The following is a 25910-nucleotide window of genomic DNA, read 5'->3' on the forward strand; positions in this document are numbered from 1 at the left end:
TGTGTACATGGCTTTATATTGTAACAAAAGCCAAGCCTAGATTGGCTTGTTTGTTCTAGATTCTTCTCTCAGAGACAGACACCTCGTACTGTTAGCAATTTTTAATTTTCACTTCAAATGGTTCATTCACACAATCAACCACATGAAGCACACCTATCTGTAAGCACAGAGTCCCATGATGAAGCTGCCATGCTTTGAGCATGACCATGCCAGGGAAATAGACCAGGAACTTCATATATACATCCTCTTTAAACTGTAGAATTAGACATTTATTTTCACTAGTATTTCATAGTCAGTGTGCACAAAATCCTCATGATGCAGTGTTAGATAAAAAGTTCATTCCTCCACAGGATGACTTTAACAGGGTCATGGTACACTAAAATGCAGAATTATAATTACATTTGTCAATAGCATGCTTATGCAGTTATATTTCGATTAACCAGTTTTTACTATTTCTTTTTCTTGTATATTTGAGTGTATGTGTGCACGCATGTGAGGAGCAAAGGTAAAAAATAAGTGCTATCTTCCAAAATCACTCTCTATATTATTATCTGAGACAAGGTCTCACTCAATGAGCATTTCACCCATTGAGGTCAACTTCCTGGGCACCAAACAAGCCCCAAGATCTACCTGTCATCTCGTTTCTGAGATTACAAGCACATCCTATCTCTTTCACGTTTGTTGGTGATAGAACTCAGTTAGCATGCTTGTGCTGTAAGCACTTTACCAGTTGAATCATCTCCCCAGACCCCCATGACTGTCAGTCTCTCAGGCATGATCCTTCAAAGCTTTATCTGGGTTTTGCCTTTGGTCTAGTTGGGCTCACTCATGTCACTCATACGCTATGCAGAGCTTGATTGAAAGCTGGGCTGCTTTCCATGGTGCCTTTCATGCTTGTTCAGAAGTCTATTCACATGATGGTGGCTGCAGAGTTCTCAAATCTTTTTCAGTACTACAAAACAGTAGCTAACTTGGGGCTGGAGAGATGATTTGGTGGTTAATAAGGTTTGCTGTTCTTCCAGAGGACCCAGGTTCATTTCCTAATACCCACATGGTAGCTCACAACAATATGTAACTCTAGTTCCAATGGTTCCAACCCCTCTTCTAGCTCATGTGCACATGTGTGCTCGTGTGCACACTCACAGACATAAATGTAAAAAATTAAAAAAATGAAAGAAAGTTTATACTCTATCGTAAGGAGTTTTTAAAAGTAGATCTACAGTTGTTCTTCCCATAAATAGCATAATTGAACAGAAGCTTGAATTCAAATGCTTACAGACAGATAACTCAATTGAGTCTCCAGGTACTGATGAGGTGAGAAAAGCAAATCCTTACAGAAAAACAGTTCACAGCCATTAGTTTGTACAGTATACAAACCTCACATTGCTAAGCTCAGCCCACGGTTCAAGTATTTGCCTCTCTATAAATAATCATAAAATGTTGACTGGAGGAATTACCAATGATTTAGGATTTACTTTCTCTGAACATTTGGAATTACAAAACCAACAGCCATTCTATCTAGTATTAAAGATGGCCTTGTTCTGTTAGCTCTTATACTAGAAGTCCCTCACTTCACCTACTACCTCGCAAAGTAAGTGATACATCTTTATTATTATTATTATTATTATTATTATTATTATTATTATAAAGGAGTTCATTGAATAACATGGTCAAAATATGGCATTTGGTCAGTCTTAGCTATTCCTGTAAAGTATTTCCATGCCTCTTGTTTTCTGCTTGGCAGCTGCTCAGATGCTACCTATAATTTAGCTAAGTACTTGTACTGCATGTACTCCCCCCCCCCCTCACAGTGGGGCATGAGGATGATATGTTTTAGAAATAGAGTCTGAAGATGTGTCTGGAGTATGTTAAGTATGTATTATGATTTTGAATGAATTAGTGTAGCGAATTAGTTTTCTCCACACATATGTGAAGGAAAGGGGAGAAGGAAAAATGCAGACATTGATGGGATGCATTTATGACTTGCTGGCTACTAACAGGACTGACCATACCGATGCTAACCAGTATGTGAACTGAGTTTTGTTTCTTCAATGCTGACACAACTCTCTGCCTCTCTACCTTTCCTTTTTAGCTTGTGTATTTAGCTTGCTCCTTTCTTATGACCCAAACTCCAGCAAAGAGTAAGTTACTAATTTGGGTAAAGATAAAATATGAGGACTATATTTAGATTCAAATATAAATTTCCTACCAAAACAGTTTTATTAGGGCACAGTATGACTATAGAGGCACACACTTTTAATCCTAGAACTCAGAAAGTGAAGGCAAGGGAATCTGGCCTACATGTCAAGATTCTAAATCAGAGCAATGAAATACATAAGCAAGTAAGTAAACAAATGAATTAATAAATAAACAAAGCAGGCTTGCTTAACTAGAATATCAAAGGCTACATAAAATGATAGAAGCATCTGGCAAACTAATAACACTTGTTTCCAGAAGGTTTTGCTGGATATGAAGCTACAAGAAGGACTTCCTGTAGCACTAACAAAGGAATGGTTATCTTGAGTTCTAGATCTCTGACCCTGAGTACTAGAGAGTAGAGTTCTCTCTCACTCAGCCACTATTAATGTGGTGGCCTTAATGGACACAGTCAATCCAAGATTTTAGCTATGAAATGAAAAGAAATGGTCTTTATCTGTCCAAGGTAAAATTAACACTTAACAGAGTAACACTTGAGGGGTCAAACATCTCATATCCTGCATATTAGATATTTACATTATGATTTATAACAGTAGCAAAAGTGCAGTTATGAAGTAGCAACAAAAGTAATTTTATGGTTGGGGGTCACCACAACATGAGGAAGGTTGAGATACACTGCTCTAGAATAAGGTTACTCCACATACAAGGAAGCAGGGCTAGAGGTTTCCTGCTTTGTCACAAACCACCTAGAGAAGTGAGAACTATAACCACATAACCCCATACTTCCACTTCTCCCATGTGCTGGGCAAGTAGTTCCCAGTGATTGAAAGCTGTACTGTGAAAAGAGGCACAGGTCCAAGATTTCAAAGTCAAACCATGCAGAAAGACAGAACAAAAATGGAGGATGCTGGATCACTAAACATTAAACTGTAGGAAGAAGTTTGAGGTGCATGTCCAATTCCAGCAACAGCTTTTCGGGTGTGATGGAAGACCTCTAACTTTTTGCTGTAAGACAATGGGCAGACCCAGTGTTTCCTAAAAATCAGAAGTATTTTCCAAAGTATTCTTTGGTTTTATTCTTTTGCATTTTTATAATATTCATTTCTCAGCCACAGAACTAGTAAATTAAGCAACTGGAGGTATTAGAAGCACCAGATTATCTTTAACATTGACATAAAGACCAACTATAATCAAATTAGGTAAAAATCTAGCATTGTGTAACAAGAGAGAGGAATGTGCAAAAACTTTACCTTGCCATGAAAAGTATTTTTATTATTTTTAGCATTTATAATAATTACTCACTCTTTCCATTCACACGCTCACATTCTGAAATGAATATACCACTGTGAATAATGTAAAATTGAGTAATGACATGATGAGTTATGTCCAAAGTAGCTAGACAAATTCATATTTCATAACTTGACTGTGAAAAAGGTAAAACCTAAACACAGAGTCTCTTCAGGTAAAAATAAAATGTCCCATGAAGTCAAGCACTTGAATATAGCTCAGAATTGCCCACAACTGGTTCTGAAGTAAAAACTAAAAATACCCAGATTCTGTTTTCAGTATTTGTTACTGAAATACTAACATCTGAAGAAATTGTGTTAACTTTCCCTAGGAAAAAGATATTAACTATATTCCACTTAAATTTTGAGAGTTTATTTGTAGGAGACAGGCTTTATATGAATCTCCAATCAGCAGAAGGCCGAGTGTACAACAAATGTATGTGTGCAAATACTAGTACAGATTTCACATGCACCAAGATACATTACAAAAATGATTGACAGGAGTGGCTGCCTTTCATTTACAATTGCTTACTATATTCTAGAGCCAAGGGTTACAAATATGCCAAAACTCAAAAAGCATAAGAACAATCTATCAATAAATGTTAAAGACCTAGTTATTCATGATAAAGAATATATTAAATAATAACAGGAAATCATTAAAAAAACCTTTGAAGTAAAAAGAGAAATAATTTTCTCAGATAAGTTAAAATTCACAAGGATGTAAATCCCAAAAATCAAATAAGAAAGACTTATGTCATGGATAAACCATGGAAGATTACTTTAAAACTTGTTGGAAAAATACTGTACAGGACATTTTTTTTCTCACCAGAGATCAATTTACATTAAAAAGATATAGAAAGTTTAAAAGTGACCTTGCTAAAACAACATATCAAACAGAGTAAAACGTCCATAAATATTTCCAGGATGTTAGGATGAAAAATATTTCCAGGTGCGGTGGTACATGTCTGGCCTGTAATTCCAGAAGCAGGAGGTCTAGGATGTCAAGGTCATCACATGCTACACTTTGAGTTTGATGTCTCCCTGGGATACATTAAGACTCAGCCTGGAACAAACAACAACACAAACCAGTGTGAAAAGCTTCAGTGTTTTACAAGTGATGTTGATAAAACTGGATCTCCTTTGTCCCCCTAAAGACAAAAGTTCAGATTAAAGAAGCTTTAAATTAATTAAATGCAAAGTTCATATATACAGATAGATTGAAAATGAAAAGGATAATATGCACTTGTATGCATATATAATTAAATATTAACTGACCCTTAAGAAGACTGAAATGCTTTCCCAAAAGACCACTATGATACCAGACAGTGTTAAATAAACTTAGCCAGAAAAATGTCACATGACCTCACTAAGTCTGAAAGGTTTATTTCTGGAAAAAGTATAGTGCTGGTTACCTGTTACTGAAGTTTAGGGGACTGGAAATAGTATAAAAGGGCACAATCTCCCAGAGAGATAACAGCTAAAACCTTCCATGCTGACCTGACCACATCTAACAAAATGCACTATGGATTTCAGCACTTCTCAGCAATTTTAAAAGTATTTTCCCATTACTATGACTGCCTCTGACATAATCTGATTGGCCTGCTCTTTGATCACCTACCCCTGAATGGGGGGAGCAGCCTTACCAGGCCACAGAAGATGACAATGCAGCCACTCCTGATGGGATATGATAGACTAAGATCAGAAGGAAGGAGAAGAGGACCTCGCCTATCAATGGACTTGGGGAGGGGAATGCATGAAGAAGGGGGAGAGAGGGTGGAATTGGGAGGGGAGGAGGGAGGAGCTTATGGGGGGGATACAAAGTGAATAAAGTGTAATTAATAAAAAATAAAAAAATCTATAAAAAAGTATTTTTATCACTTGAATTAGTATGTGAAGTAGTGTGCATGCTCAGTTACTTGATTTATCCTTTTCATGATGTACACATGTATCCAGTGGTCAATGTATAGCATTTGGATTGACAAAGAATAAACAGATTGGGAAGAAGTTTGAGAAGAGCTATGTGTCATTTTAATAGCAATAAAACTGAAATCTTGACTGCTCATTGTCATGGAGATGAGACAGGATATGCATGGAGATTATATAGGATGTATGTAATCATGCATCTTAGTCTGATTTGTAATATATAATGATGTCTGGTATTACAGAGCATTGCGTAATCATTAAAGTAACAAATCAGGTGGTGATGATGAACAGAGCTGGTAATTTATATATGATTTAAAAGTGTAGGGTAATGAACAAGAAGGATATTAGGATTTATCATTTAAAATTACTCTCCTACTTAAAATCAAACATATCAGTTTGTTAGAACTGAGCACTTCTGGATAATGAAGAGTGACTATACAAAGGTGACTCAGTGGTGTGGGAGTAAATCTTGAAGATCTAGAGAAAATCTAGAGATTATTATGAGTTGCAAAACAGAGATATCCCTGGAGTCCTCAGAAAGAGAGTCGTATCTGAGGGTCCTTGCCTGGCCCTACTCTGACACCGAGGCTAAGGAGGGCTTTGTAGGCTGCAGCAACACTGAGAAGGTATTTTAGGTCTGCGAGGGCAGCGCTAATGGGATAGAAACGATCTCTGCTTGGACATATGGAATTCCCATTATACCCATTATAAGAATGCTTCTTCAGCTTCATTTTAGACTAAAATAAAAAGAAAGCATACCATAATCTCTACAATTTTAAATGATGAATGTGATAACTTTGGCAGAATATATACAATACATTTTATATAAAATGTGGAAGTAATATAACCAAATCATTTTTTAAGTTATTTGCAAGTGACTGCTTTATATGGATCTACCATCCGAGCCTACTCCTATATGCTAAAAATAAGAACTAAACCAAATCAGCAGGAGAGATTTCTTTTCTTCAACAAGGAACCATATACCAGGTAAAATGTAGATAGTCACACCCACCAATTTTTTTTTCAAAGCCCTCTGCTCAGCCAGAACTACAGCTGAACTAATAGGATAGCTATGTAGACTTTTGGTGACTGTTTTTCACCTGATGACCCACACAGCAATATTCCAGGTGGAAAGTGCAGTGCAATTCAGGCACATGCTCTCCTTCAGAGACAGAGCTGGCAGAACTCAGTCAGCAAACACAGAGCCCAGCATGCAGCCCTGCACTAAGGTGCTATTAATCAAGCACAATGTCAAAGCATCCAGTCTGATTCGAACCTCTTTTTCCATGGCAGTGAAAAATATATGATTTTTCTTTTGCTTTTGGTAGTTTCACAGTTTAGATAATTTTTATAGTTTAATTTTGAGAGCTTATGAAAATAATAAAAGAATCAGATTCAATAAAAGAATATTTTCTTTGTGTCCCTGTGATGTTTACCATTATATATGCTATAAGTACTACAAGTTGAATGGGGTGTTAAAATTGTAATGATCCACCCAGTACTTTAAGAACTCTAGAATGAAAACATATTTTCAAAATTTGTCAATTCTCTTCTGAAAACAATTTTAATCTGTGCTTTTAAACTTATAAAGACAAGCCTTTCTCTTTACAAAAACTATCCACGAGTATTGCATGTTATCATAGCTCATCTGCTTTCCAATACTCTGGAAAAAGAAACACTGTGATACCAGAACAAAGAGCATAAGGCTTTGACCTTTTCTGGTTTTTATCCCTTAGTGCCTGAGCTCAGGTAATGTGTGCTTACTTTTGCTTTAGTTTAAGAGTTGAAGAAAGAATAACTTGATTAGGGCTTTAGTATATCACATTTATTATTTCTGTGTTAATATCAAAGTCCTAAACAGAACTGTATGAAAAGTGATAGATCGAATAAGTAATAACTTCACTTGGCATACAATACTTAGAAAACAAAACTTTGGGTCCTGATGACAGATTCAGTACTAAAATGAATAACAGTGATTCAAGCTTTTTAAGTCTCATGAATACTCTGGAAATACTATGAATGAAATTGTTTTTGATACCTTTATGGAATAACCATCTTGATATTATATAATTTATTGCATGTTACACTGTTTGAATAATTCAAAAATTAATAATGTTTTTATGAAGGATTAAATTTTCATGTGATAAATATTTGTGTTAGATGCTTGTTCATTTCTTATTATGCTCAGAGTCTTATGCCACAGAAGTTATGGTAAGCAATCAACTGGCAGAACTAAGAACTAAACTGTTGAAAAAAACTTAGTTCTTTTTGATAGATATCTTGATGTAGACATCTCTTACCATGGAAATTGAGAGGATAAGCTGGCACGACATGCTCTAACCTGTAGAAGGTCTTAGGTCTATATTGTACAAGTTTGTGTGCTTCATAGTTCCTCTGATTTTTTGAACACAAGGAAATATCCAAAATTATTCATAGACTATGTTGACCACACACAGTGATAGATGGTATGCATGACTTTACCAAAAAAGCTGTAGCTAAAGCAAATGTGAGAGGCTTTGACAAATGGCATACCTTTCTGGAAAACTGGGACCAAAAAAAACCTCTCTCAAATTCTACACTCTGTGTTAATCACCTATACTCAGTAGAAATATGTCTTACATAATAATTCCCCAACTCCCAGGATAAGATGTAAGACTTAGAAAATGATTCAAAAGTAAAATATACATACAAGAAACTGAGTATTATTAATTACAGCTATAAATTAGTACACAAAGAAAAAATGATCTGTTGTATTAAATATATTTAAATGTTTCTTTTAGATATTTTACTATTCTTATTAACTAAACAAACCAATAGTAAAAGCAGTATTTATTTATATGTCAAGGTATGAATTCTATGAGCAAAATTCTTTGTAAGTATATTATTTCACTATGGCTTCACTCTGTAGCCCAGGCTGGCCTAGAACTCACATGTACCTCAGGTTGGCTTCTAATTTGTGGCAATCCTCTACCTCAACTTCCTGTATGCTGAGGTTATAAGGCGAGGGCTGATTTTGATACAGTAAAGAATACGCATCCAAGTACCAAACAGGGTAGGCTACATATATCTGTTCTCATATATTTACTCAGCAGAAACTCTGACTTCAGGTCACGCCGCTCCCCAATAAGTATCTGTGTGAGAAACAGATGGTGCACATTTTTGAGGATACCAGTGATAACTCAGTCCCAGCCTTGGAGACTGGGGTCATTACCCTGACAGAATTTCAACTTTCTCACCTTAATGTCTCAAACACCTTCTACTAACCTCTGATGAGTTAAATGGTTATTTTCCTCACTTCATGTGGAACAATAAATGAATAAATGTGTCCCATGGAAATGAATGAGGAGAGACAACCTAGAGAGATTAACAAGGAGACAAAGAACATGCAGCAATTTACCTAATAGAGACTTTAGAGCAAGAACTCTAAAAATGACCCAAGGAATTTCAGACACTCTTCATATTTTCAAGTTGGGGGAAAGCTTTTCTGTAGAAAGAAAAGAAAAATAAATATTGTCTATATTAGTTGTAGAAAGTGTCGTGAATTATTATTTTTTGTATATGTATATATCCTTGTGTCTCCCCTTCCTCTTCCCAAATAGTCTATCTTCTATTTTAATGTCTTTTTAAAATCTAGATTTAAAATGAAAGCCACATTACTGAACTAAAGTTTAGTGGATGAGGTCAAGGGAAGAATGAGGAAACCAGAGAGAATCACTGCCTTCCAAGGTAGAACAATAAAGACTACCCAATTGGAACAAAAGAACGTAGATGTGAGGTTGGGATATGGGCCATGAACAGATAGGCAACGACCTATGGATCCCAAACAAACAAAACTCTAACATCACATCCTTAGAGTCTAGGAAGGAAGTTGAGAAATATTCTAAAACATAATGGTGACACATTCCTCCAAACCTGGAAAAAGATATTCCCCCTTCCCAGAGAGATTTGCATATAAAATGTAACTGAAACAGGACAGAATTCTATAGAAGTACATTCAAAATACATCAGCATCAAAATTCTGCAAAGGATGGCCAAAGAAAAACGTTGAAGCTACAGGAATTGACATTTTACCTGTGGAAGAAAAATCAGTGTAAATGACAGCTTTCATGATAAACTTGGAAAAGAACAGAGTATCACAGAGTTTTCAAAGGCTAGAAGAAAGGATATGTCTCAATTTGTGTCTGTCTATGGCTAAATTATTTTTCAAAAATTAATGCACTGTCAGAGGGAGAACCACTAACGTAATGTGTCACTAAGAGCTCTATTCTAGAGTATTAAGAGGAGGGTTTGAATAGCCACATTCCTCTTGTTCTAGTAAAGAATGACAGGTTTCCAACTCTTCACAGGGCATGCAAATAAGATGGGAGCTTAAAGAAGGACTGTTTACGTTTTTCCAAAAATAGTGTAGTTAGAAACTGGTTTAAAGGTCATTTAACAAGTTTTAAAATTATCTCCCCTTTCTGTACTTTAGTTCCTATAACATGAAAACATATTTTTAAAATTATTTCATTCTTGAAATAATGTCTTTGAGTGGCTGTTGTGACAGCCATGGTAATATTCTATTTGCAGAACTAGCCAGTAACCTGGCTGTAATATAAATGCGTAAAATATCCTTCCTCAGCTAAGATCTGTAACAACAATGAAATCATTTTGAATCTACAGGGGCCAATTTGCACTGCACAGGGTTCCTGGGTTCCTGGCTGTAATTAGAACATGGTGGCTGTTTTAGATGAGTTTTGGTTGCCATAGCAACCCCATATGCAACCTTTAGCTGCTGACCAGGGAACTATGCCATGTATCTGTTGTAAACTGCTCATTAGTCACTTGTCATTTATTTTCTGTTTCAACAATTTCGAATTGGCCCTTGAAGGAACCCATGTTTTTACAATTACTGAGAAAACAGAGCAAAAAGAAAAGAACACACATTTGCCTATACCCTTATCCCACTCTTGGCTGTTTCTGCTCAGGTGAAATATTGAGTATTTGTCTAAGCTATCACTAATATTATTTTGCATTTTCTGTTTGTTTGTTTGTTTGCTTTTACAACAGAAAATGGAAATTTTACTTTCTTCTGCCAAAAGTATTCCAAATTATGAGATCTCTTCATTTCCAGAAAAGATGATAAAACAACTCATAATCTACATGGTTTCACTATTATAAATTTTAATCATTAATATACTAAAGAGTACTTAAAGCTCAGTTGTAGATTCAAATTCAATTATCATTTTTGGTAGTTTGTTCTTTACAAATTCATACATGTGTACTGTATTCTACCCCCTCCCTGACTTCCCTTCAACCCTTACTAACCCTTCTTCTCCCTACAAACATCTTTTCTCTACTTGTCTTGGTTTTTATTCCGTGTCCTACAGAGTCTGACTAGGGTCATCAGAAAGGCCAATGTTAGAACTAATATCAGAGGTTTTTAAGGTACTGAATGTGTTGGAGACTTACAAAGAAATCTGGCCATTTTCTCCCATCATTACATCTACATTTCCTGAAAGCTAACACCTCACAAGCTTATATCCCTGTGGGCACTGTGTCAATACACTAAGCATATGCATAGCCTTGCACAGAATATCTTACAAAGTTATTGACATTATGTAAATGCTCAGCATAGTAATGAATATTTCAGCAACCACCCTAGAGAGCTTTGAGCAGGCACAGGAATTGACGGACCCAGTATTTACCTAAAACAAACCTGTCCTTTTCATTCTGCTTTCTCTATATAGTCTTTAAAAATACGAGACACTTGGTCTCATAACATAAGTATACATAAATCATGAGCAAGGCATGGGAGCACACATGTGTTATCCTTGCTGCTGAGGAGAGTGAGCCAAGAAACCCAGAGAGCAAGGTCACAATCCAGCAAGGTCTTTTAAAAAGATCACATTAGTTGATTATGAAAATTGGATTTTAATATTTTTAGCACATTAAATTTTAACAACAGTGACAGAGTGTTTACCATATAAGTAAACATTTACCACTTGAAAGTAGAAATAAGGGGTTATATGATAAGAATATTGTGATGCACACAGACAGGAAATTGCCTTTGGAACAAGTTGCCTTTTAATATCAATTCTATTAGCCAATTTCAAATTAAACCCTGGGTTCTAGAGTTTACCATAGATGGTATTCAGAGCTTGACAGTCTTGTATTATATGTAAATATAAAATACAAACTAAATTTTCATATGATATCTATATATCTGTGGTCATAGTCAGTTCCAAAGGAAACCCCAATTCCCTACCCTCCAAAAGGCAGTCAACATATAAAGAAATGAGCTCAATCTGGAAGATTTTGGTGGTTAGAGAAAATCCACTATTCACAATGAACTGGTAAAACTAGTTGTCATTTTGGGATATCTGGAGTACCTTTTTGGAGGTTAGAAAATTGGGGTTTCCTTTGTACCTGACAGCCACTGTGAGTGGAACTCGTCTCAGGTTAGGTTTCATATCACTCACTGAGTAGAAAGATACAACCACAAGACCTTTAAGACATGGTAAGCTCCTTTTAAGTCAAAACCTAACCTCAGTATTGAGAGCAATGAAGCTCCCAGACACAGCTGGAGACAGCCATCACTGTAATGATTTAAGCTCTTTCCCTTAGAGCCATCACATTCCTAAGTCAAAAGGGCATCCTTAGCTTACCAGGACAATTAGCATCTAATAAATGAGGGGGTGCCATGATTCTGATAGAGTAATTGATCATTTCCAATTAACTTCTGAGAAAAATCAATGGTTGCTTCCTAGAGTGTTTACATCAATTAAGTTGTGTCAATAATGAATACTTTATATCTACATTTTTAGGAGGAGTCATTCTGTTTATAACCTGTTTCTGCTTTTGAATTGTGGCATAAAGCATCAGGGTCAAAAATATCACAAAAAATAGTAAAGTTGAGAATTCATCCTCATCAGCAAAATCCTTTCTGTGGAGAAGTCAGGGATCTTAGACTGTGGCCCAGGCTAGCCTGGATTTCATATGCAGCTAAGTCTGGCTGGCCTCAGACTTGATCATGACATGATCATGACATAGATGAATGTTGATTCAACTCTGAGGCAATAAAGTAACTGTGGAAGGCTTTTAAGGCTGTTGGGTTGAAATCTGAAAAAGTCAGCACATATTGGGACTTGATTCTTGTTCAGATCCATTCTACTTAAGTCACTTCTAAAATGGTTTACACTTCTTAGATAGATGCCCCTGATGATGATGCTCTATTCCCATAATGATAGCATAATGATCAGCTACTTATGGCAGTCTGAGGGTCCTGGCTTTTCAAGAAGAAACAAGTCAGAAGTGGTCTTGTTCCTGCCATCATATTGTCCTGAGACATGCACATACAGAGTATATGCACAAGACTCAAGGCATGCAGCCTTTTGTTTCTGACCTCCATATACCCAGAAAGTTAGAAGGCTACTGAGTGTGGCGGGAGGCCTTCTCCTTGAGTTAATCTTCCCAGGGAATACCTCCATAGACCTTTCCAGAGGGCTATCTCTTAGTTGATTACATATCAAATCAGACAGACAACCAAGATTTACATCTCAAGAAAATAAACTCAAAACAAAAACAAATACAAAAGTCAAAGCAAAACACTACAAAACACACAAAGAAACAAAGTCTCATCAACCTCTCATCTTAAGGGACTTCTGAGATGCAGTGCAGACTATAAAAAGCAATCAGTGGCTGCCCTTGCAGAGGACACATATCAGACAGTTTACAGCTAACTGTAACTCAGCTCTAGGTGATGGACTTTCTTCTGGCCCCCAAAGACATCTATAGTCTTATGCAAAATCTACATACAGACACACATACTTACACATGATAAAATAAATCTAAAATAAGCATGTGAGATATGTCACATATATATGTGTATGTGCCAGGCAGATTTTAGAGAAAGGAAGCCAAATAAAATTTTGGATGAGTGATGTTTAAAGGTCAGTATTAAGGCCTGTATTACCAAGTCTGTACTACTGAGTATTACAGGCACTGTTGATGTAACATAGAGCACCACATCCAAGAAGAATCATTTGAATAAACAGAAACATATAGAAAGAAGAACATATTTCTTTCCTCATAGGCAGGTGACCAACCTCTCCAGCCTTGGTCCTAGAGAACCCATTGCAGCATACCAACTTCAGCCTATTAAAAGGAAAAATCTGAAGTAGTTCCTACTTGTATTTATTACAAGGTGCCCCAAAGCAGTGTAATAGATATACTTAACTACAGAGGAGTACGGAAAGTTTATTCTTATAGCTGGGTAGTAATTTGCAGGTAAAACCCAGGGCAGAATATCAGTCCAGGCAAATGAGTCACATGGGAGAGTAGTTTCCACAGCAGCACAAATGGACATGGAGACAGCCAGAAAGAGCTTTAGGGTGTGGGCAGCATAAACCTAGTATAGGCCCAGCCAGTCACAGGAGAGATTAGGAACATTAGGAGCATGGAGGAAATGGTGAAGATGCAGATGGTGAACCAAGGGAACTCGGTGGCTGGCTCTTTGATCAGCTCTCTCTGAGGGCTTGGCAGACCTGCCAGACCACAGAGGAAGACAATGCAGCCAGTCCTGATGAGACCTGATAAGCTAGGGAAAGAGGGAAGGGGAAGAAGACCTCCCCTATCAGTGGACTTGGAGAGGGGCATGAGAGGAATGAGGGAGGGGGCTACAGCTGGGACACAAAGTGAATAAACTGTTATTAATATAAAAAATAAAAAATTAATAAAAAATAGGAAAAAGGCTACTTACATAGGAACTGCAGCCTGAGGACACCGTTCTTCTCCAACAAGGAAAAGGAGACAAATGAATTGACACAGTGAATGATAACCAAAAATCATGTACACGGCAAAACCACCTTCCAACATGATCAAGGCAGGCAGTTGTAGATACAAATTAAAATGTTTATCACTATGAGATGATTCTCAAAAGAATCCTAGAAACAGAAGAAATAAACAAAAACTAGTAAGTAAATGAATGAAAGTATAATCGTAGAACTCACAAAATCATCTGAAATGGAGCTGATAAAACTAAAAAAATCAAGATTTACTTTACTATTTAAAACTTTGGTTTCTCCTGCAACAACCGAAAGTAAAACAGCATGAAATAAGCTACAAATGAAAGGCATCAGGACTAAAAATTCAAAACCACAGGAACAGGAAGATACAGAATTTAGCTGTATGTACTGGCTCACACCTGTAATCTCAGCACTTAAGAGGCTGAGGCAGGAGAATCCTCTAGGAGTCTGAGGCTAGCATGGGCAACAGTGAGTTCTGGGCCAACCAGGGTTAGAGTGAGACTCTAAAACAACAAAATAGAACTGCAGAGTGTGTTAGTCGTTACTCCTGTTACATTTGCACAAAGCAATCCAAGTCAGAATACTTGAATTGTAAATATAAAAGATGGTTTACACAGATCAGAGCTAGAAAAAGGATTCTGACCACAGGAAAATAAAAATGTGGTATTGTTCTCTTTGGATAATCTCAGTTGTTTATACTCAGGGTTTAAGGCATAATTAAAATTTTACATTATATATCCTTTTGCTCTAGTTCCATGTCTGGAATTGGAAATTAAATTTTGATTTATGGATATTTACCAAAAATTCTTACTTTGAAATATCTCAAACATGGAGAAAGTATGTTGATCCCTGCAAAGTATTTTGCAAGTTATTTACTAACAAAATCACCTAGTAAGTTTGGAACATTAAAGCCGACAAAGCTGGGTGATTTTGGTTTTTGAGACAAGGTTTCTCTTTGTGCAGCCCTGGCTGTCCTGGAACTTGCTCTTTAGACCAGGCTGGCCTCAAACTCAAGAGATCTGCCTGCCTCTGACTCAAAAGTGCTGGGATTAAAGAACTGCACCACTACTACCGGCGAAGTCACCAAACACTCCAAATAGTCTCCATGTAGCAACCTCGAGGAAAACCAGAATCGATTATTTAAACACCTTAATGATGACACAAGGTTAGAGCTACTAACTTGATAAACAGCAGAAGCCTTGATTCTCTAACTAGTTTGATTCCTTTATCACCCAAATACCCAAAGGGATACATTTACTGAGCTCTAAATCCTTAGTGTGTACTCAAGATGCTTTAGACTAATATGCTATTACTTTGACTTTCGGAATAGAGACTCACACAAAAGAGGAACAAAACTGTTGGAACAACGCAACCTTAATGCACATTAAAGTTGGTAAACAAGTTGAGAACAGCAAGTCTAAAGCTTAAGTTCTAGCTCAGTCAGCTTTGAAACTAACATGTGATGCTACAATATTTGCTGTTTAAACAAAACTTTTCACCACTGAAGTGAAGAGTGTCAGGAAATAAGAAAAGTAAATCTTATGGATAAAAAGTGGCCTTGGAAAATTTAAGGCTGCCTTTTTTTTTTTTTTTTTTTTTTTTAAGGTGCATGTAGTTTTAGTATTCTTACAAAGTAGCCTTATAGGAAACAAGCTGAAAACTCCACGGCTTTACGGATACTTCAGAGTGTGGGGATGCAGCTCAATGCCAAGTACTGTCTAACATGGGCAGTAATCCACCACCAGAACGTAACACTATGTCAAGTATCTAAAAAAACTCAAACATCACTTTAAAAAATATTTGTATTTGCATTACAAACCACTTAAAATTGTAAAACGTAAATAATTAGGTTTGGGGAACATGTAGGACAAGGCGGTGGTGAGAACACAGGCGTTTTGTAAACTGTATAGTCAAATTGTAGCTGTATAGTCAAATTGTGCATAAAGGGCAGAGGCTTTGGCGAAAGGTATGCTTGTCGTTCCCTCCGTGGGACAGGTCTGTCCAGATGCTCAGCCTGGGACCTGAGAGCCTCCTCCTGAATGTTCCCACACTAAACCACCATCAGGCAGGGCCAGCAAGAGGTCTGTCCAGATGCTCATTCCGGGAACCTCAAAATCTCCATCAAGGGCCTTGAAGGAGCGCACGGTCGCCAACACCTCTTCCTGCAGGGGTGGTTGTTCGAGGCACAAGCTCTGCAGCCTTAGGCAAAGCTCCTCCCAGGGCACGTCCTCCAGGTGCATGGGGACCCAGGCGCCCGTCTGCAGGTCATAGTGCAGCCGCCTGGCCCACACTGTGAGCAGGTACAAGTAGGCTCGAGCCAGTTTGGGGTGACGGCCCGCCACGGCGGCGAGGCGCTTAGGGGGCAGCCGGCGGCAGAAAGCAGACAAGAGCTCGGGGCTGTCTAGAAGCCAGTGCAGCAGTTTCTGTGTGTCATCCGCGCCCGCAGGGTCTGCGGCCTGGGCTGGCTCCAGGCCGGTCTCGCGCAGCAGGGCTTCGCCGACCACGCACAGCACGTGCTCTCGAGGCCCGCTCGCCCACAGCGTTCCAAGGAGCTGGCGAGCGGCGGGGGAGTCCGCGCCGCCCAGGTCGCGCAGGCGCGCGCACAGCAGCTCGGAGTGCGTGCGCAGCAGCGCGCCCTTGGGCGCGTCCCCGCCGAGGCGGAACAGCAGGTGCAGCGCGCTCCCGCGGCGCGCCAGCAGCGCCAGGCGCGACTGCGGCACGTCGTCCTCCCGGTCCGCCGCGGGGCCCGGGAACAGCAGGCTCGGCAGCGCGTGGGCGGCGGCGGGCGCGAGCGCGCGGTTCCGCAGCAGGCGGAGGGCGAGCCGCACGTCCCCGGACTCCAGCGCCGCGAAGCTGCGCAGCCCGAGGGCCCCGCCCGGCGCCCGGAGCCGCCTCTCGATCGCCTCCCGCGCGCGGCTGCTACCGGCGAAGCGTCGGTACACGTGGAGCAGATAGCGCGCCCACTGCAGTGCCCTGCGCACGGTCGCTGCATCCCACGTGCGCACCTGCGTCCCGCAGGACACGGCCAGCACCTCCGAGAAGCGCTCTAGGTGCTGCACCAGAGACTCCATGGCGGCCGCTTCCGCCCTTACCTTCCGAGGCGCGAGCCGATTGGACGTAGGCTTGAGAGCCCGCCTTAGCATCTCTGCCATTGGACGTCGCTACTGTCAGTCTCGCAACAGCGTTTCCGGGTCCGTTGGCGCTAGAAACAAACCGGAGGGGAATTGCAATTTACCACTCCAGAACTGTGAGAGAACGCTGGAGCTCCTGTGTGTGCGCAAGGCCTTTACGTGACCTTTTGCCTTGAAAATGCCCTTGGTAGACACGTCGGGCGCTTCCCCGGAAGGGGCCTGACTTTCATCGTCACTAGCAGTGCGGATGTGCTCCGCGTGTGAACCCCAAGGTCTTAAGTGGCCCATTTTTTCTGTTACTCGGCTGGACAAGCATACTACACAGAGCCGCATCCCAGGGAGTTCCTTTTTTTTACTTATTTAACTTAACTGTTCTGAGGAAACCTCTTAACTGTGACGTTACTGTCGCAAGGCTTCCTCGTCAAGCAGTAAATGAAAATTTTAAGCCCAAATTAACCCGCTTATTTATGCCAGCCTCTGCAAAATTCTGGGCTTTCTTATCATAGCATATAGGTAGGCCAGATTTGTTTAGTTTAGTCTGATAACTCAGACTGTATTGTTTGGCCTTGTAAGTTTGTTTTAGGCTACCTGTACAATGGGTGTTTTAGGAATTACAACCAATGGAGCAGCCACATTCTAGCAGGTATTCGGCGGTCACTGGTTCACTCGCTCATTAAGTACTTAAGATACTTGCTGTGATAGCGTGTAGAGGACAGGACTAGAACAATAAAGATAAGTATGGTTAAATGTTACCCTGTTCCACGCTAACATTCCATTTAAGGAGACTTTATATGTGGCAGACAAAAATAAGACTCACTAGACCTTGGATGTTTGGCAAAGCCTCATTAAACCCTCTTTTCAACTGACTGCCCACAGGACAGGCTCGGAAAAGGCCATGAGAACCAAGCTACCAGAGTGAAAAACAGATCTAATGTAGGATGAGAAAGAAGTCCAAATCTGCTTTATTTCCATGTGGCTGGTACAGTGCAGAGAAACCTCGCCAGCTCCACCCATTCTGGTCACCTTCTCAAACCTGTTCTACATTAAGTCTTAGCACCACAGTGAGTATTCATTTCAGAGTAGCCATTTTTTATTAAGTAGCTTTGCATGCCTATGACAGTTTCCCAATGGAAGAAAACACTATTTTGGAGTTGGAACCACTATTCCATATAATTTGGCAGAATTCATCTAGAGGTTCAAATATGTTAAGTACCAAACCTATACACTTGAGAAAGAAATTAGGAAGACCCCAGACTGACTTAAGTATAATGCAGATCAGATTTTGTTTGTTTTTTAAATTATAAGTATGTTGTTTTTTAAAGACCAGTTGGAAATGTATAGGAGAGTGCTAGAAGGTTCTTTGGGCTGATCTTTGATTTAGGCCACAAAAAAATGTTTTTACCAAAAAAAAAAAAAAAAAAACAAAAAAAAAAATGTTTTTACCATCAGGGGATAATGAAAAATCACGTGAGAGGAATCACAGACATTAAAATGTCAGCATGAGATCTGTACAGTGTGTTCTGGGAATGCCACAGCAATCTTCCATGTGCTGGTTACACTCTGCAAATTTCTGATATGTAGTGAATTAGAATTTATTACAATAGCATTTCATTCAAACCACAAGGGTTGAGTGACAAACAACTAAGAAAAAAAAAACACCTTCACAAGGAGCTTACCTCAGAGGACTCTGGAGAGGAAGGAGATCATAACATAACATACTGGTGTGGATTTTTGTTGCTGACTTTCAATATATGCTCTGTGGTATTTCAATAAGAGATGTCCTCCATCTGCACTGGTATTTGAATATGTGGTTTCTAGTTGGTAACAATGTTTAAGAAGGGATAAGAGATGAGGCTTTGCTGGAGGAAGTATGTAATTAGGTGGGCTTCCAGAGCTTAAATCCTTATCTCCTTCCACTTTCATCTTTCTCTGCGTCATGTTTGCAGGTAAGAAAGTCAGCTTTCAGCTTTCTGCTTCTGCTACTAGGCTTGCCTCCTGTTACCTCACCTCTGGCCCTGATGGACTCTTGCCTCTCAGGAACCCTGGAACCTGTAAGCTTAAATAAACCCTTCTATAAGTTGCCTTGTTTAAGATGTATCATAGCACCAGAAAGTAACGATGCACATATCCCATTACTGTCATTGTACTTTGGGATAGTGATACTAGCTCAGCTCAACAGGCAGGGTCAGAAAATGTAAGCTGATCACATTAATGGAACCCTGCCTTAATTTACTAATTAGTCTAGAAATCCAGCCTTAAGCCTTTCCATCTATAACATTCTCTACTAACTAAAATAAGTGCAGAAGTGGCTGGAGGAAGTAACTGCAGTCATTAGGTGTGGGGCTCTGCTGAATAAGGGTGAAGTCTGTTGTCTCTGGATAGCCAATTATTTGCCTTCTGTCTATGCTGATAGACTCCCTTTTCTCAGTGGGATTTTAAAGTCGCCTCTGATCAGGATGATTCCAGGTCTTGTTAGGAGGTCACATAGCCCTCAAGGCAGATTATAGGCCAGACCCTTCCCCTGATAAGGGCTTAGATTTCATCTGGGGTCCTGGTCTTTGGTTTCCAGACTGAGAACAGGGGAAGGAGGTCATTTCTCTTAGGGGCAGCTAGAGGGCTTTAGGGTGAGGCCAGGGTGTGGAAAAGGTTTTAGTGCACTAAGGCAGAGTATGGAAAAGGTTTTCCATGGAGTGTTACAGTTTAATCCTTTTAGCATGACGTTGAGTGGCAATGGAAGCTGGGCATTCCAAAGCTCCTGGTGATACCAAAGTGTTACAGTTCTTGGTCAAGCTGCTGTGCTGAGCACTGCAGAGGTGTGCGCCAAAGCCCATGCCTGGTTGGCTTTTAGCCAAGGCCCAGGTCTGGTGAGGGCCAGGCCCAGTGGACTAGAGGATAGACCCAATGAGACATAACTCAGTATAGGATAAATGAGGGATCTCAGAAATTGCAAACCTTTATTCATGCGACATCAAGGGCAATGTAAACCCTTGGCAGAGGGTGGGATTTCGAGGATGAATGTAGTTGATTCACTAGGGTCAGGGAGTCAGGGATACTTAATGATCAGATCATAAGAAGGAAAGTGCAGTACTTAATTATCCTATGGGGAGACACATCTCCAAGTACAATTGAAGGTCACTGCTTGACTAAGATCCTTAGCAGGGTGGGCTGTTTCTAGGAATTCCTATATGCTTGCTAGAACAGTTTCCTTAGAAGGGTCTGGTCTGTAATCTGCCCTGAGGGCTATGTGACCTACTTACAAGACCTGGAATCACCCAGATCAGAAATTGGAGTCTATCTTCATAGACAAAGCACAAATAATTGGCTATCTGGAGATGACCGACTTCAGACTTATCCAGAAAAGCCCAACAATTAGGTCAGTGGGATTCAGAAAAAATTTTCTTATTCTAAAGTCAATAGTGAATTGATGCTAATGAGACAGTTTCTTTCCCAGAAAGAAAAATTGATAGAGCATAGTCCTTAAGCTGGATCTGCTTACAAGTGTGGGACTCTATACATTTTCAATTGCATTTGACAATTTTGAGGGCTTTTTAATTTATTTAATTTAAATATACGTAGGTATTACAAGCCTCATCTTACAGTGTGTGGCTCATAAACTTTGGCTGGCTTGGATTTGTTAATATGTACGTCTGCAGACCTTGGCATGGTCAGCTTCCCATTCTACTCTTTGCAAATACGGAACAGCAACCGTCAGCATTGTCATGAGCAGTAGTAGAGGAATCTTTATCAAACATGCAGCTGGCTCCTGTAGGGTTTGTTTTTGATTTTAAATACTGTCCAACACAATATTTTGATTTGAAATTTTGAGTTGACATTATTTCTTACTGGGTATAATTTGGAGTCTTGTTTTAAGATATGCAGTAAGTGAGAAATCAACATATTGCATAGCTGAGAAAGCAACTCTCTTATCAGTCTGTACAATGCTGCCCACTCGTCTTGCCTTACCCACAGCTTGTTTTGCATAGTTCTAGCTACCCAATGCCAAACACAGTCTGAAAATATTAAACAGAAAATTCCAGAATAGACAGTATGTTTTAGAGGCGTTTTTAAGAGTGTGATGAAATCCCCACACCATTCTGCTTTGACCTACTGAGGAGGACAGGAAGCATCCTCCTGACTAGTGTGCCCAGTCCCCATCACTGGCAGTCACTTATTGGCTGCCTTGGTTAGAATATGAAACGTACCCCACACACTCATGTGTTTTGTTTGAACACTTTGTCACTAGTGAAGGGTGACAGGTGGTTAGGTGATGTTATTTAGCTTAACATGATGATCTCTAATTCCATCTTCTTTCCTGAAAATGATATAATCCAGATGATAGACATCTTGGCCGATTCCTTATCATACATGGATAAGACCTTTTGACAGAAGGTTAGGTTAGGCAACCTTTATGTGGCCAAGCCTTACTGGAGGAAGTCACTGGGTAGGCCTTGGGTCTTATAACCTGACCCCAAGTTCCTGTCTTCTCTGTTCTGACTGCTGATAGTGTGTCCAGTTACTTCAGGCTTCTGTCCCCAAACCTTCCCCATCATGACAGTTAGAGCTCCACCAAGACTGAAATATGTGCTAAGAAAAATTTGCTTGGATTTGCAATTCATCCACATCGTAACAGTAGCACTTAACCTCACAGTGCTTTTAAGGGGACCAGAAAGAACTTTGATTTAAGTAGAGTCACATTCTTTATAAATTCTGAATGCGATTAGAGAAACATTACTGCTAGAGCTGTCATTTCTGGTTAATGATGACTCAAAAGTATGAAGTGAATTTTTTTGTGTGTGTGTGTGGGGGGGGGGTGCGAGGGAATAATAGATACTTTCTATTCTTTTGCCATTTTGAGTGACCAGGGCCCTGGAACACAGATTTTAGTTACTCCAAATTCCGTGGTCTAACATGAAGGCAGTTTTAAGTGTTGGGAATTTTTATATAAATCAATATTTAAAAGCTTTCTTCTACGTTCTTATTCATGTTTGATGGAATCGGCCAAGATGTGTATCATCTGAATTATGTTATTTTAGAAAAGTAGATGGAACTGGAGATCATCATGTTAAGTAAAACAAGCCAAACTCAGATCAGAATGATGCATATTGCCTGTTTTTTCTATTGTAAAGACTCTAGATTACATAAATATATATTATATATGACATGAAGGTAGAAGGGCAATCATTTAGGTTGGTTTGATGAGAATTGTTTTCTATATATAGTCTGTCTGTAGGTGAGGTTATGGCGCCTTTAGAAGGTGGAGCCTTGCTGGAAGAGTTACATCAGAGCTGGGGTGAGTTGTGAGGGTTTGTAACCGTGCTCAACTTCCTGCTCCTTCTCAGTGCTTTCTGTATGCTGCTGAAAATGTGGTCAGCCAGCTTCCTGCTCCTGCTACCCTGCCATGCCTTCCTGCTATGATGGACTTTATCACTCTGACACCATAGGCCAGAATAAACTCTTCCTTAAATTATCTTTGTCATAGTATTTTACAGCAGCAGCAGAAAGGTAACTAATACAGGTAGTAAGGGGACCAGTGAGAGGAGAAATGTGAGAGGGTAATGGGTTGTGAATATAGAGGAAGTAAAAATGATAGACATATGATGATGTTTCAATGAATCTATTGTTTTGTAGAAATTTAAAATCATTTTTATTTATACGATTATATTCCAAAGAGTTTTTTTTCTCTGTAAACCTAGTGATTTATATATGTCTTTCAAATGTTCTTTACTTGAGTGTCTCTTGCTTGGATGTGAAAGCCTGGAAACATTGCTCTAACATAGTCCAGAGGCCACACAGCATGGTAATGGAAAGTGCATTGGGTTTTAAATTTTCTGATTTAGATTTTTGTAAATAGAAAAGAAACTTAATGCTTTCCTTTCTCTTCACTAATGTATTTTCTTCCTTCTTTTCCCCCTGTCCTGAGCAGAGGATTGTGCATCATCATGACAGCCTTAGACCTCTGACTTTCTGCTGAACTAACCAATAAGAGACATTAGCAAACAAGCAGGAGAACCAGGGTGCGCTGTGTTGGCTTGGGCTGCAGGCATCATTCCTGCAGATGTTCTGCAGAGTATTCTTTCTTGTAGTCCTCTGGGCTTCCTGCATGGACTGACATACCTTGATGGGTGCTTTTACCTTGTCCAGAGTCTTATAAATGTTCTACTGTTTATTTATCTTCCCTGTCTCTCACAAATCTGTCCTTATTTTCTGACAAGACCTCAACAGATACAGTTGCTCAAATTCTCAGCCATTTTTATAAGTCATGTGAATATGTGAGTCACAACACTTTTTATCAGTACTCGTCTAGATAGTGATGAGTACTTTAATGAATGTATTTTCAGAGACCTATCATTGACATAGGTGCTGTCAGTTTGTGACAAAAGTCATCATTATAACGGTTATATGATGATAGGCACTATGAAATCATAATGTAATTACTTAATTACAGGTGAACAAAGCATTCTATAACAGTATGGGCATGGTGGATAAGTTGGAACATGAACCCATATGGTAAAGACCTTAGAATACCTTTTGCAGATTTAATTTTTCTTTTATAATTTTCTGTCTTTCTTTTTTCTTTTCCTTCCTTCCTTCCTTCCTTCCTTCCTTCCTTCCTTCCTTCCTTCCTTCCTTCCTTCCTTCCTTCTTTCTTTCTTTCTTTCTTTCTTTCTTTCTTCTCTCTTCTCTCTTTCTTTCTGTCTTTTTCTCTTTCTTTTTCTTTCTGTCTTTCTCCCTTAATGGTTGAATACGAAAATAAAAGAAGCAACCAAAAATGAATTGTTTTATTTTGAATTGGAAGTTGGATTTTATGTAGATGTGACAATCTCTGCATGCCTTCATTTTGTCCAATGCTTATTGTATGTTGCTTGTATGAGCACCTGCCAGAAGTTTTTGTTTCTGGTTCAATAACTTTTAAGTATCTGTTGTTCCCATTTTCAAGACTCCAAAACTTTTATGTGGATTCTTTAGGCACATTTATTTTTTCATTATTTCTCAGCCTTCTTTTTTTTTCTGGATGGCTGAACTTTCCAGACATATAACCCAAAATGTCCTAAGAGATTATATATATATATATAATCTTTATATATATATATAATATATATATAATCTTTTATATATATATATATATATATATATATAATCTTAAACCTAATCAAATGGAAGTTGAAAAGAGCATGAGTGTGCACACACATACACACATATGAACTCACTTTTATTCCCCTTTTCACAATGATAGATGAACCTAATTTTTCTAATTAGTCTCTCACAAAATTGCAATACGGTGAGAAATTGTCACGAAAGTTGCTGTATTTAATTACTTCCAGATCTAATCTAGGTTCTGAGATTGGGCTGGTCTGCTAATAGCATTAATGTCAAAGAATGTTCTCACCAGAGATTCCTGGTATTTCAAAATAAACTGCCTGAAACCAGCCAACAAGTGATTATAATAAAATTTACAGGATTACAGATGCATTTTATTGGAGGGTAACATTTTCATGGCATTGTTTCTTTGCTAATTGACAATACTTACCTATAAGGAATACTCTCAAAAAATGAAAATAAGATGGGAAAACAATTCCAAGGGATGCTGCAGAGACTATCCTAGCACATTTAAAGGAGATGGTCCATGTGAAGGAAGAAAAAAGTGTTTGAGGCAAAAGGATTGTATAGCTCAGTTTTTATTTTCTTCTTTTGTAGAGCATCATGAATGTGGCCATTTTTTTAAGTCTCAATGTCAGTATTTAACAGATCTACACATGTTCTTGCTGCTTTTTACTGCAGAATATGGGGCATCTTCATCTCTTGCTTAGTTGGTAGAATTTTGTTATTTGTGTTTTTTAAAATAAAATTTTCTAATTCTTTAAATTCCAAAATAGAATTTTCAAAATAAAACTATTAATTTCTCCAGATCAAATAATATTTTTATTTTGGTCTTAGTTACAGAAAGCATCATTCATTTAATGTATTTAAGGATAGAGTGATTTACTCATTTAGTAGTGTTCTTAACTTCGTCAGTTTCAGACAATGTGAAGTAGCAATGAAATCATTTTATTGTTGGGGGTAACCACAACATAAAGAACTATATTAAAGGGTCACAGCATTAGCAAGGTTGAGAATGACTGCTCCAAGTCATGTTTCCAAGTAAAATTTCTCTGAAAGTTAATCATTCAGTTTGTGGTTACCTTATTATTAAGAACACAAACAAATAAAGTGAAAAAACAGTGCTTAGGGTTATCATTCAGTATTTTGTCATTTAAGCCTCTTCAGGCTTGGGGATACTTTAAAACAAACAAACAAATAAAAAACCATGACCTATAGACTCCCATTTCTCTCCTGTTCCTAAAGCCAAAGGAAAGATCATTCCTGTGGACTATTTGACCCTTTTGCTAAAAAATTTCCTGTTCAGAAGTTTCCATTGAATGTCTATTGCTATATGCTTTTCATGACAATCCACTGATACTTATTGAAGGTATTTGGTTCAAATCTAGAGATAGATGCATTGCCATTGTGCCTATGATATCATGAGCAGTGGACTGACTCCTGTGGGACCCAGATCTTACAAACTTATTCACTGATTTTCCTCAGGGATTTTTTTTATCATAGCTTTAAATATTTGGATATAATTTTAT

At 38.7% G+C, this 25910-nt stretch overlaps 2 protein-coding genes across 2 annotated transcripts in view; one reads left to right on the top strand and one right to left on the bottom strand.

The window, feature by feature from the left end:
• Window positions 1-14379: 14379 nt before the first annotated feature.
• Fancf (FA complementation group F) lies at window positions 14380-17369 on the bottom strand. The gene has a single exon (XM_055608338.1). It carries the CDS (start codon window positions 17302-17304, stop codon window positions 16162-16164), a length of 1143 nt encoding a protein of 380 aa, XP_055464313.1. The 5' UTR covers window positions 17305-17369; the 3' UTR covers window positions 14380-16161.
• The window catches only part of Gas2 (growth arrest specific 2), a 145426-nt gene continuing 136760 nt past the window's right edge, over window positions 17245-25910 (top strand). Inside the window, exons 1-2 of the mRNA XM_055608339.1 lie at window positions 17245-17343; window positions 18160-18344. The gene's annotated coding sequence lies outside the window, so the exon portion shown is untranslated. The remainder of the gene's footprint in view (window positions 17344-18159; window positions 18345-25910) is intronic.

This window comes from Psammomys obesus, unplaced genomic scaffold (genome assembly GCF_907164565.1).
Source record: "Psammomys obesus unplaced genomic scaffold, mPsaObe1.curated_primary_1811, whole genome shotgun sequence".
Taxonomy (NCBI): Eukaryota; Metazoa; Chordata; class Mammalia; order Rodentia; family Muridae; genus Psammomys; species Psammomys obesus.

Excerpts from the sequence above, each read along its gene's own strand:
- Fancf (XM_055608338.1), bottom strand. The coding sequence starts at position 17,304 with ATGGCAGAGATGCTAAGGCGGGCTCTCAAGCCTACGTCCAATCGGCTC.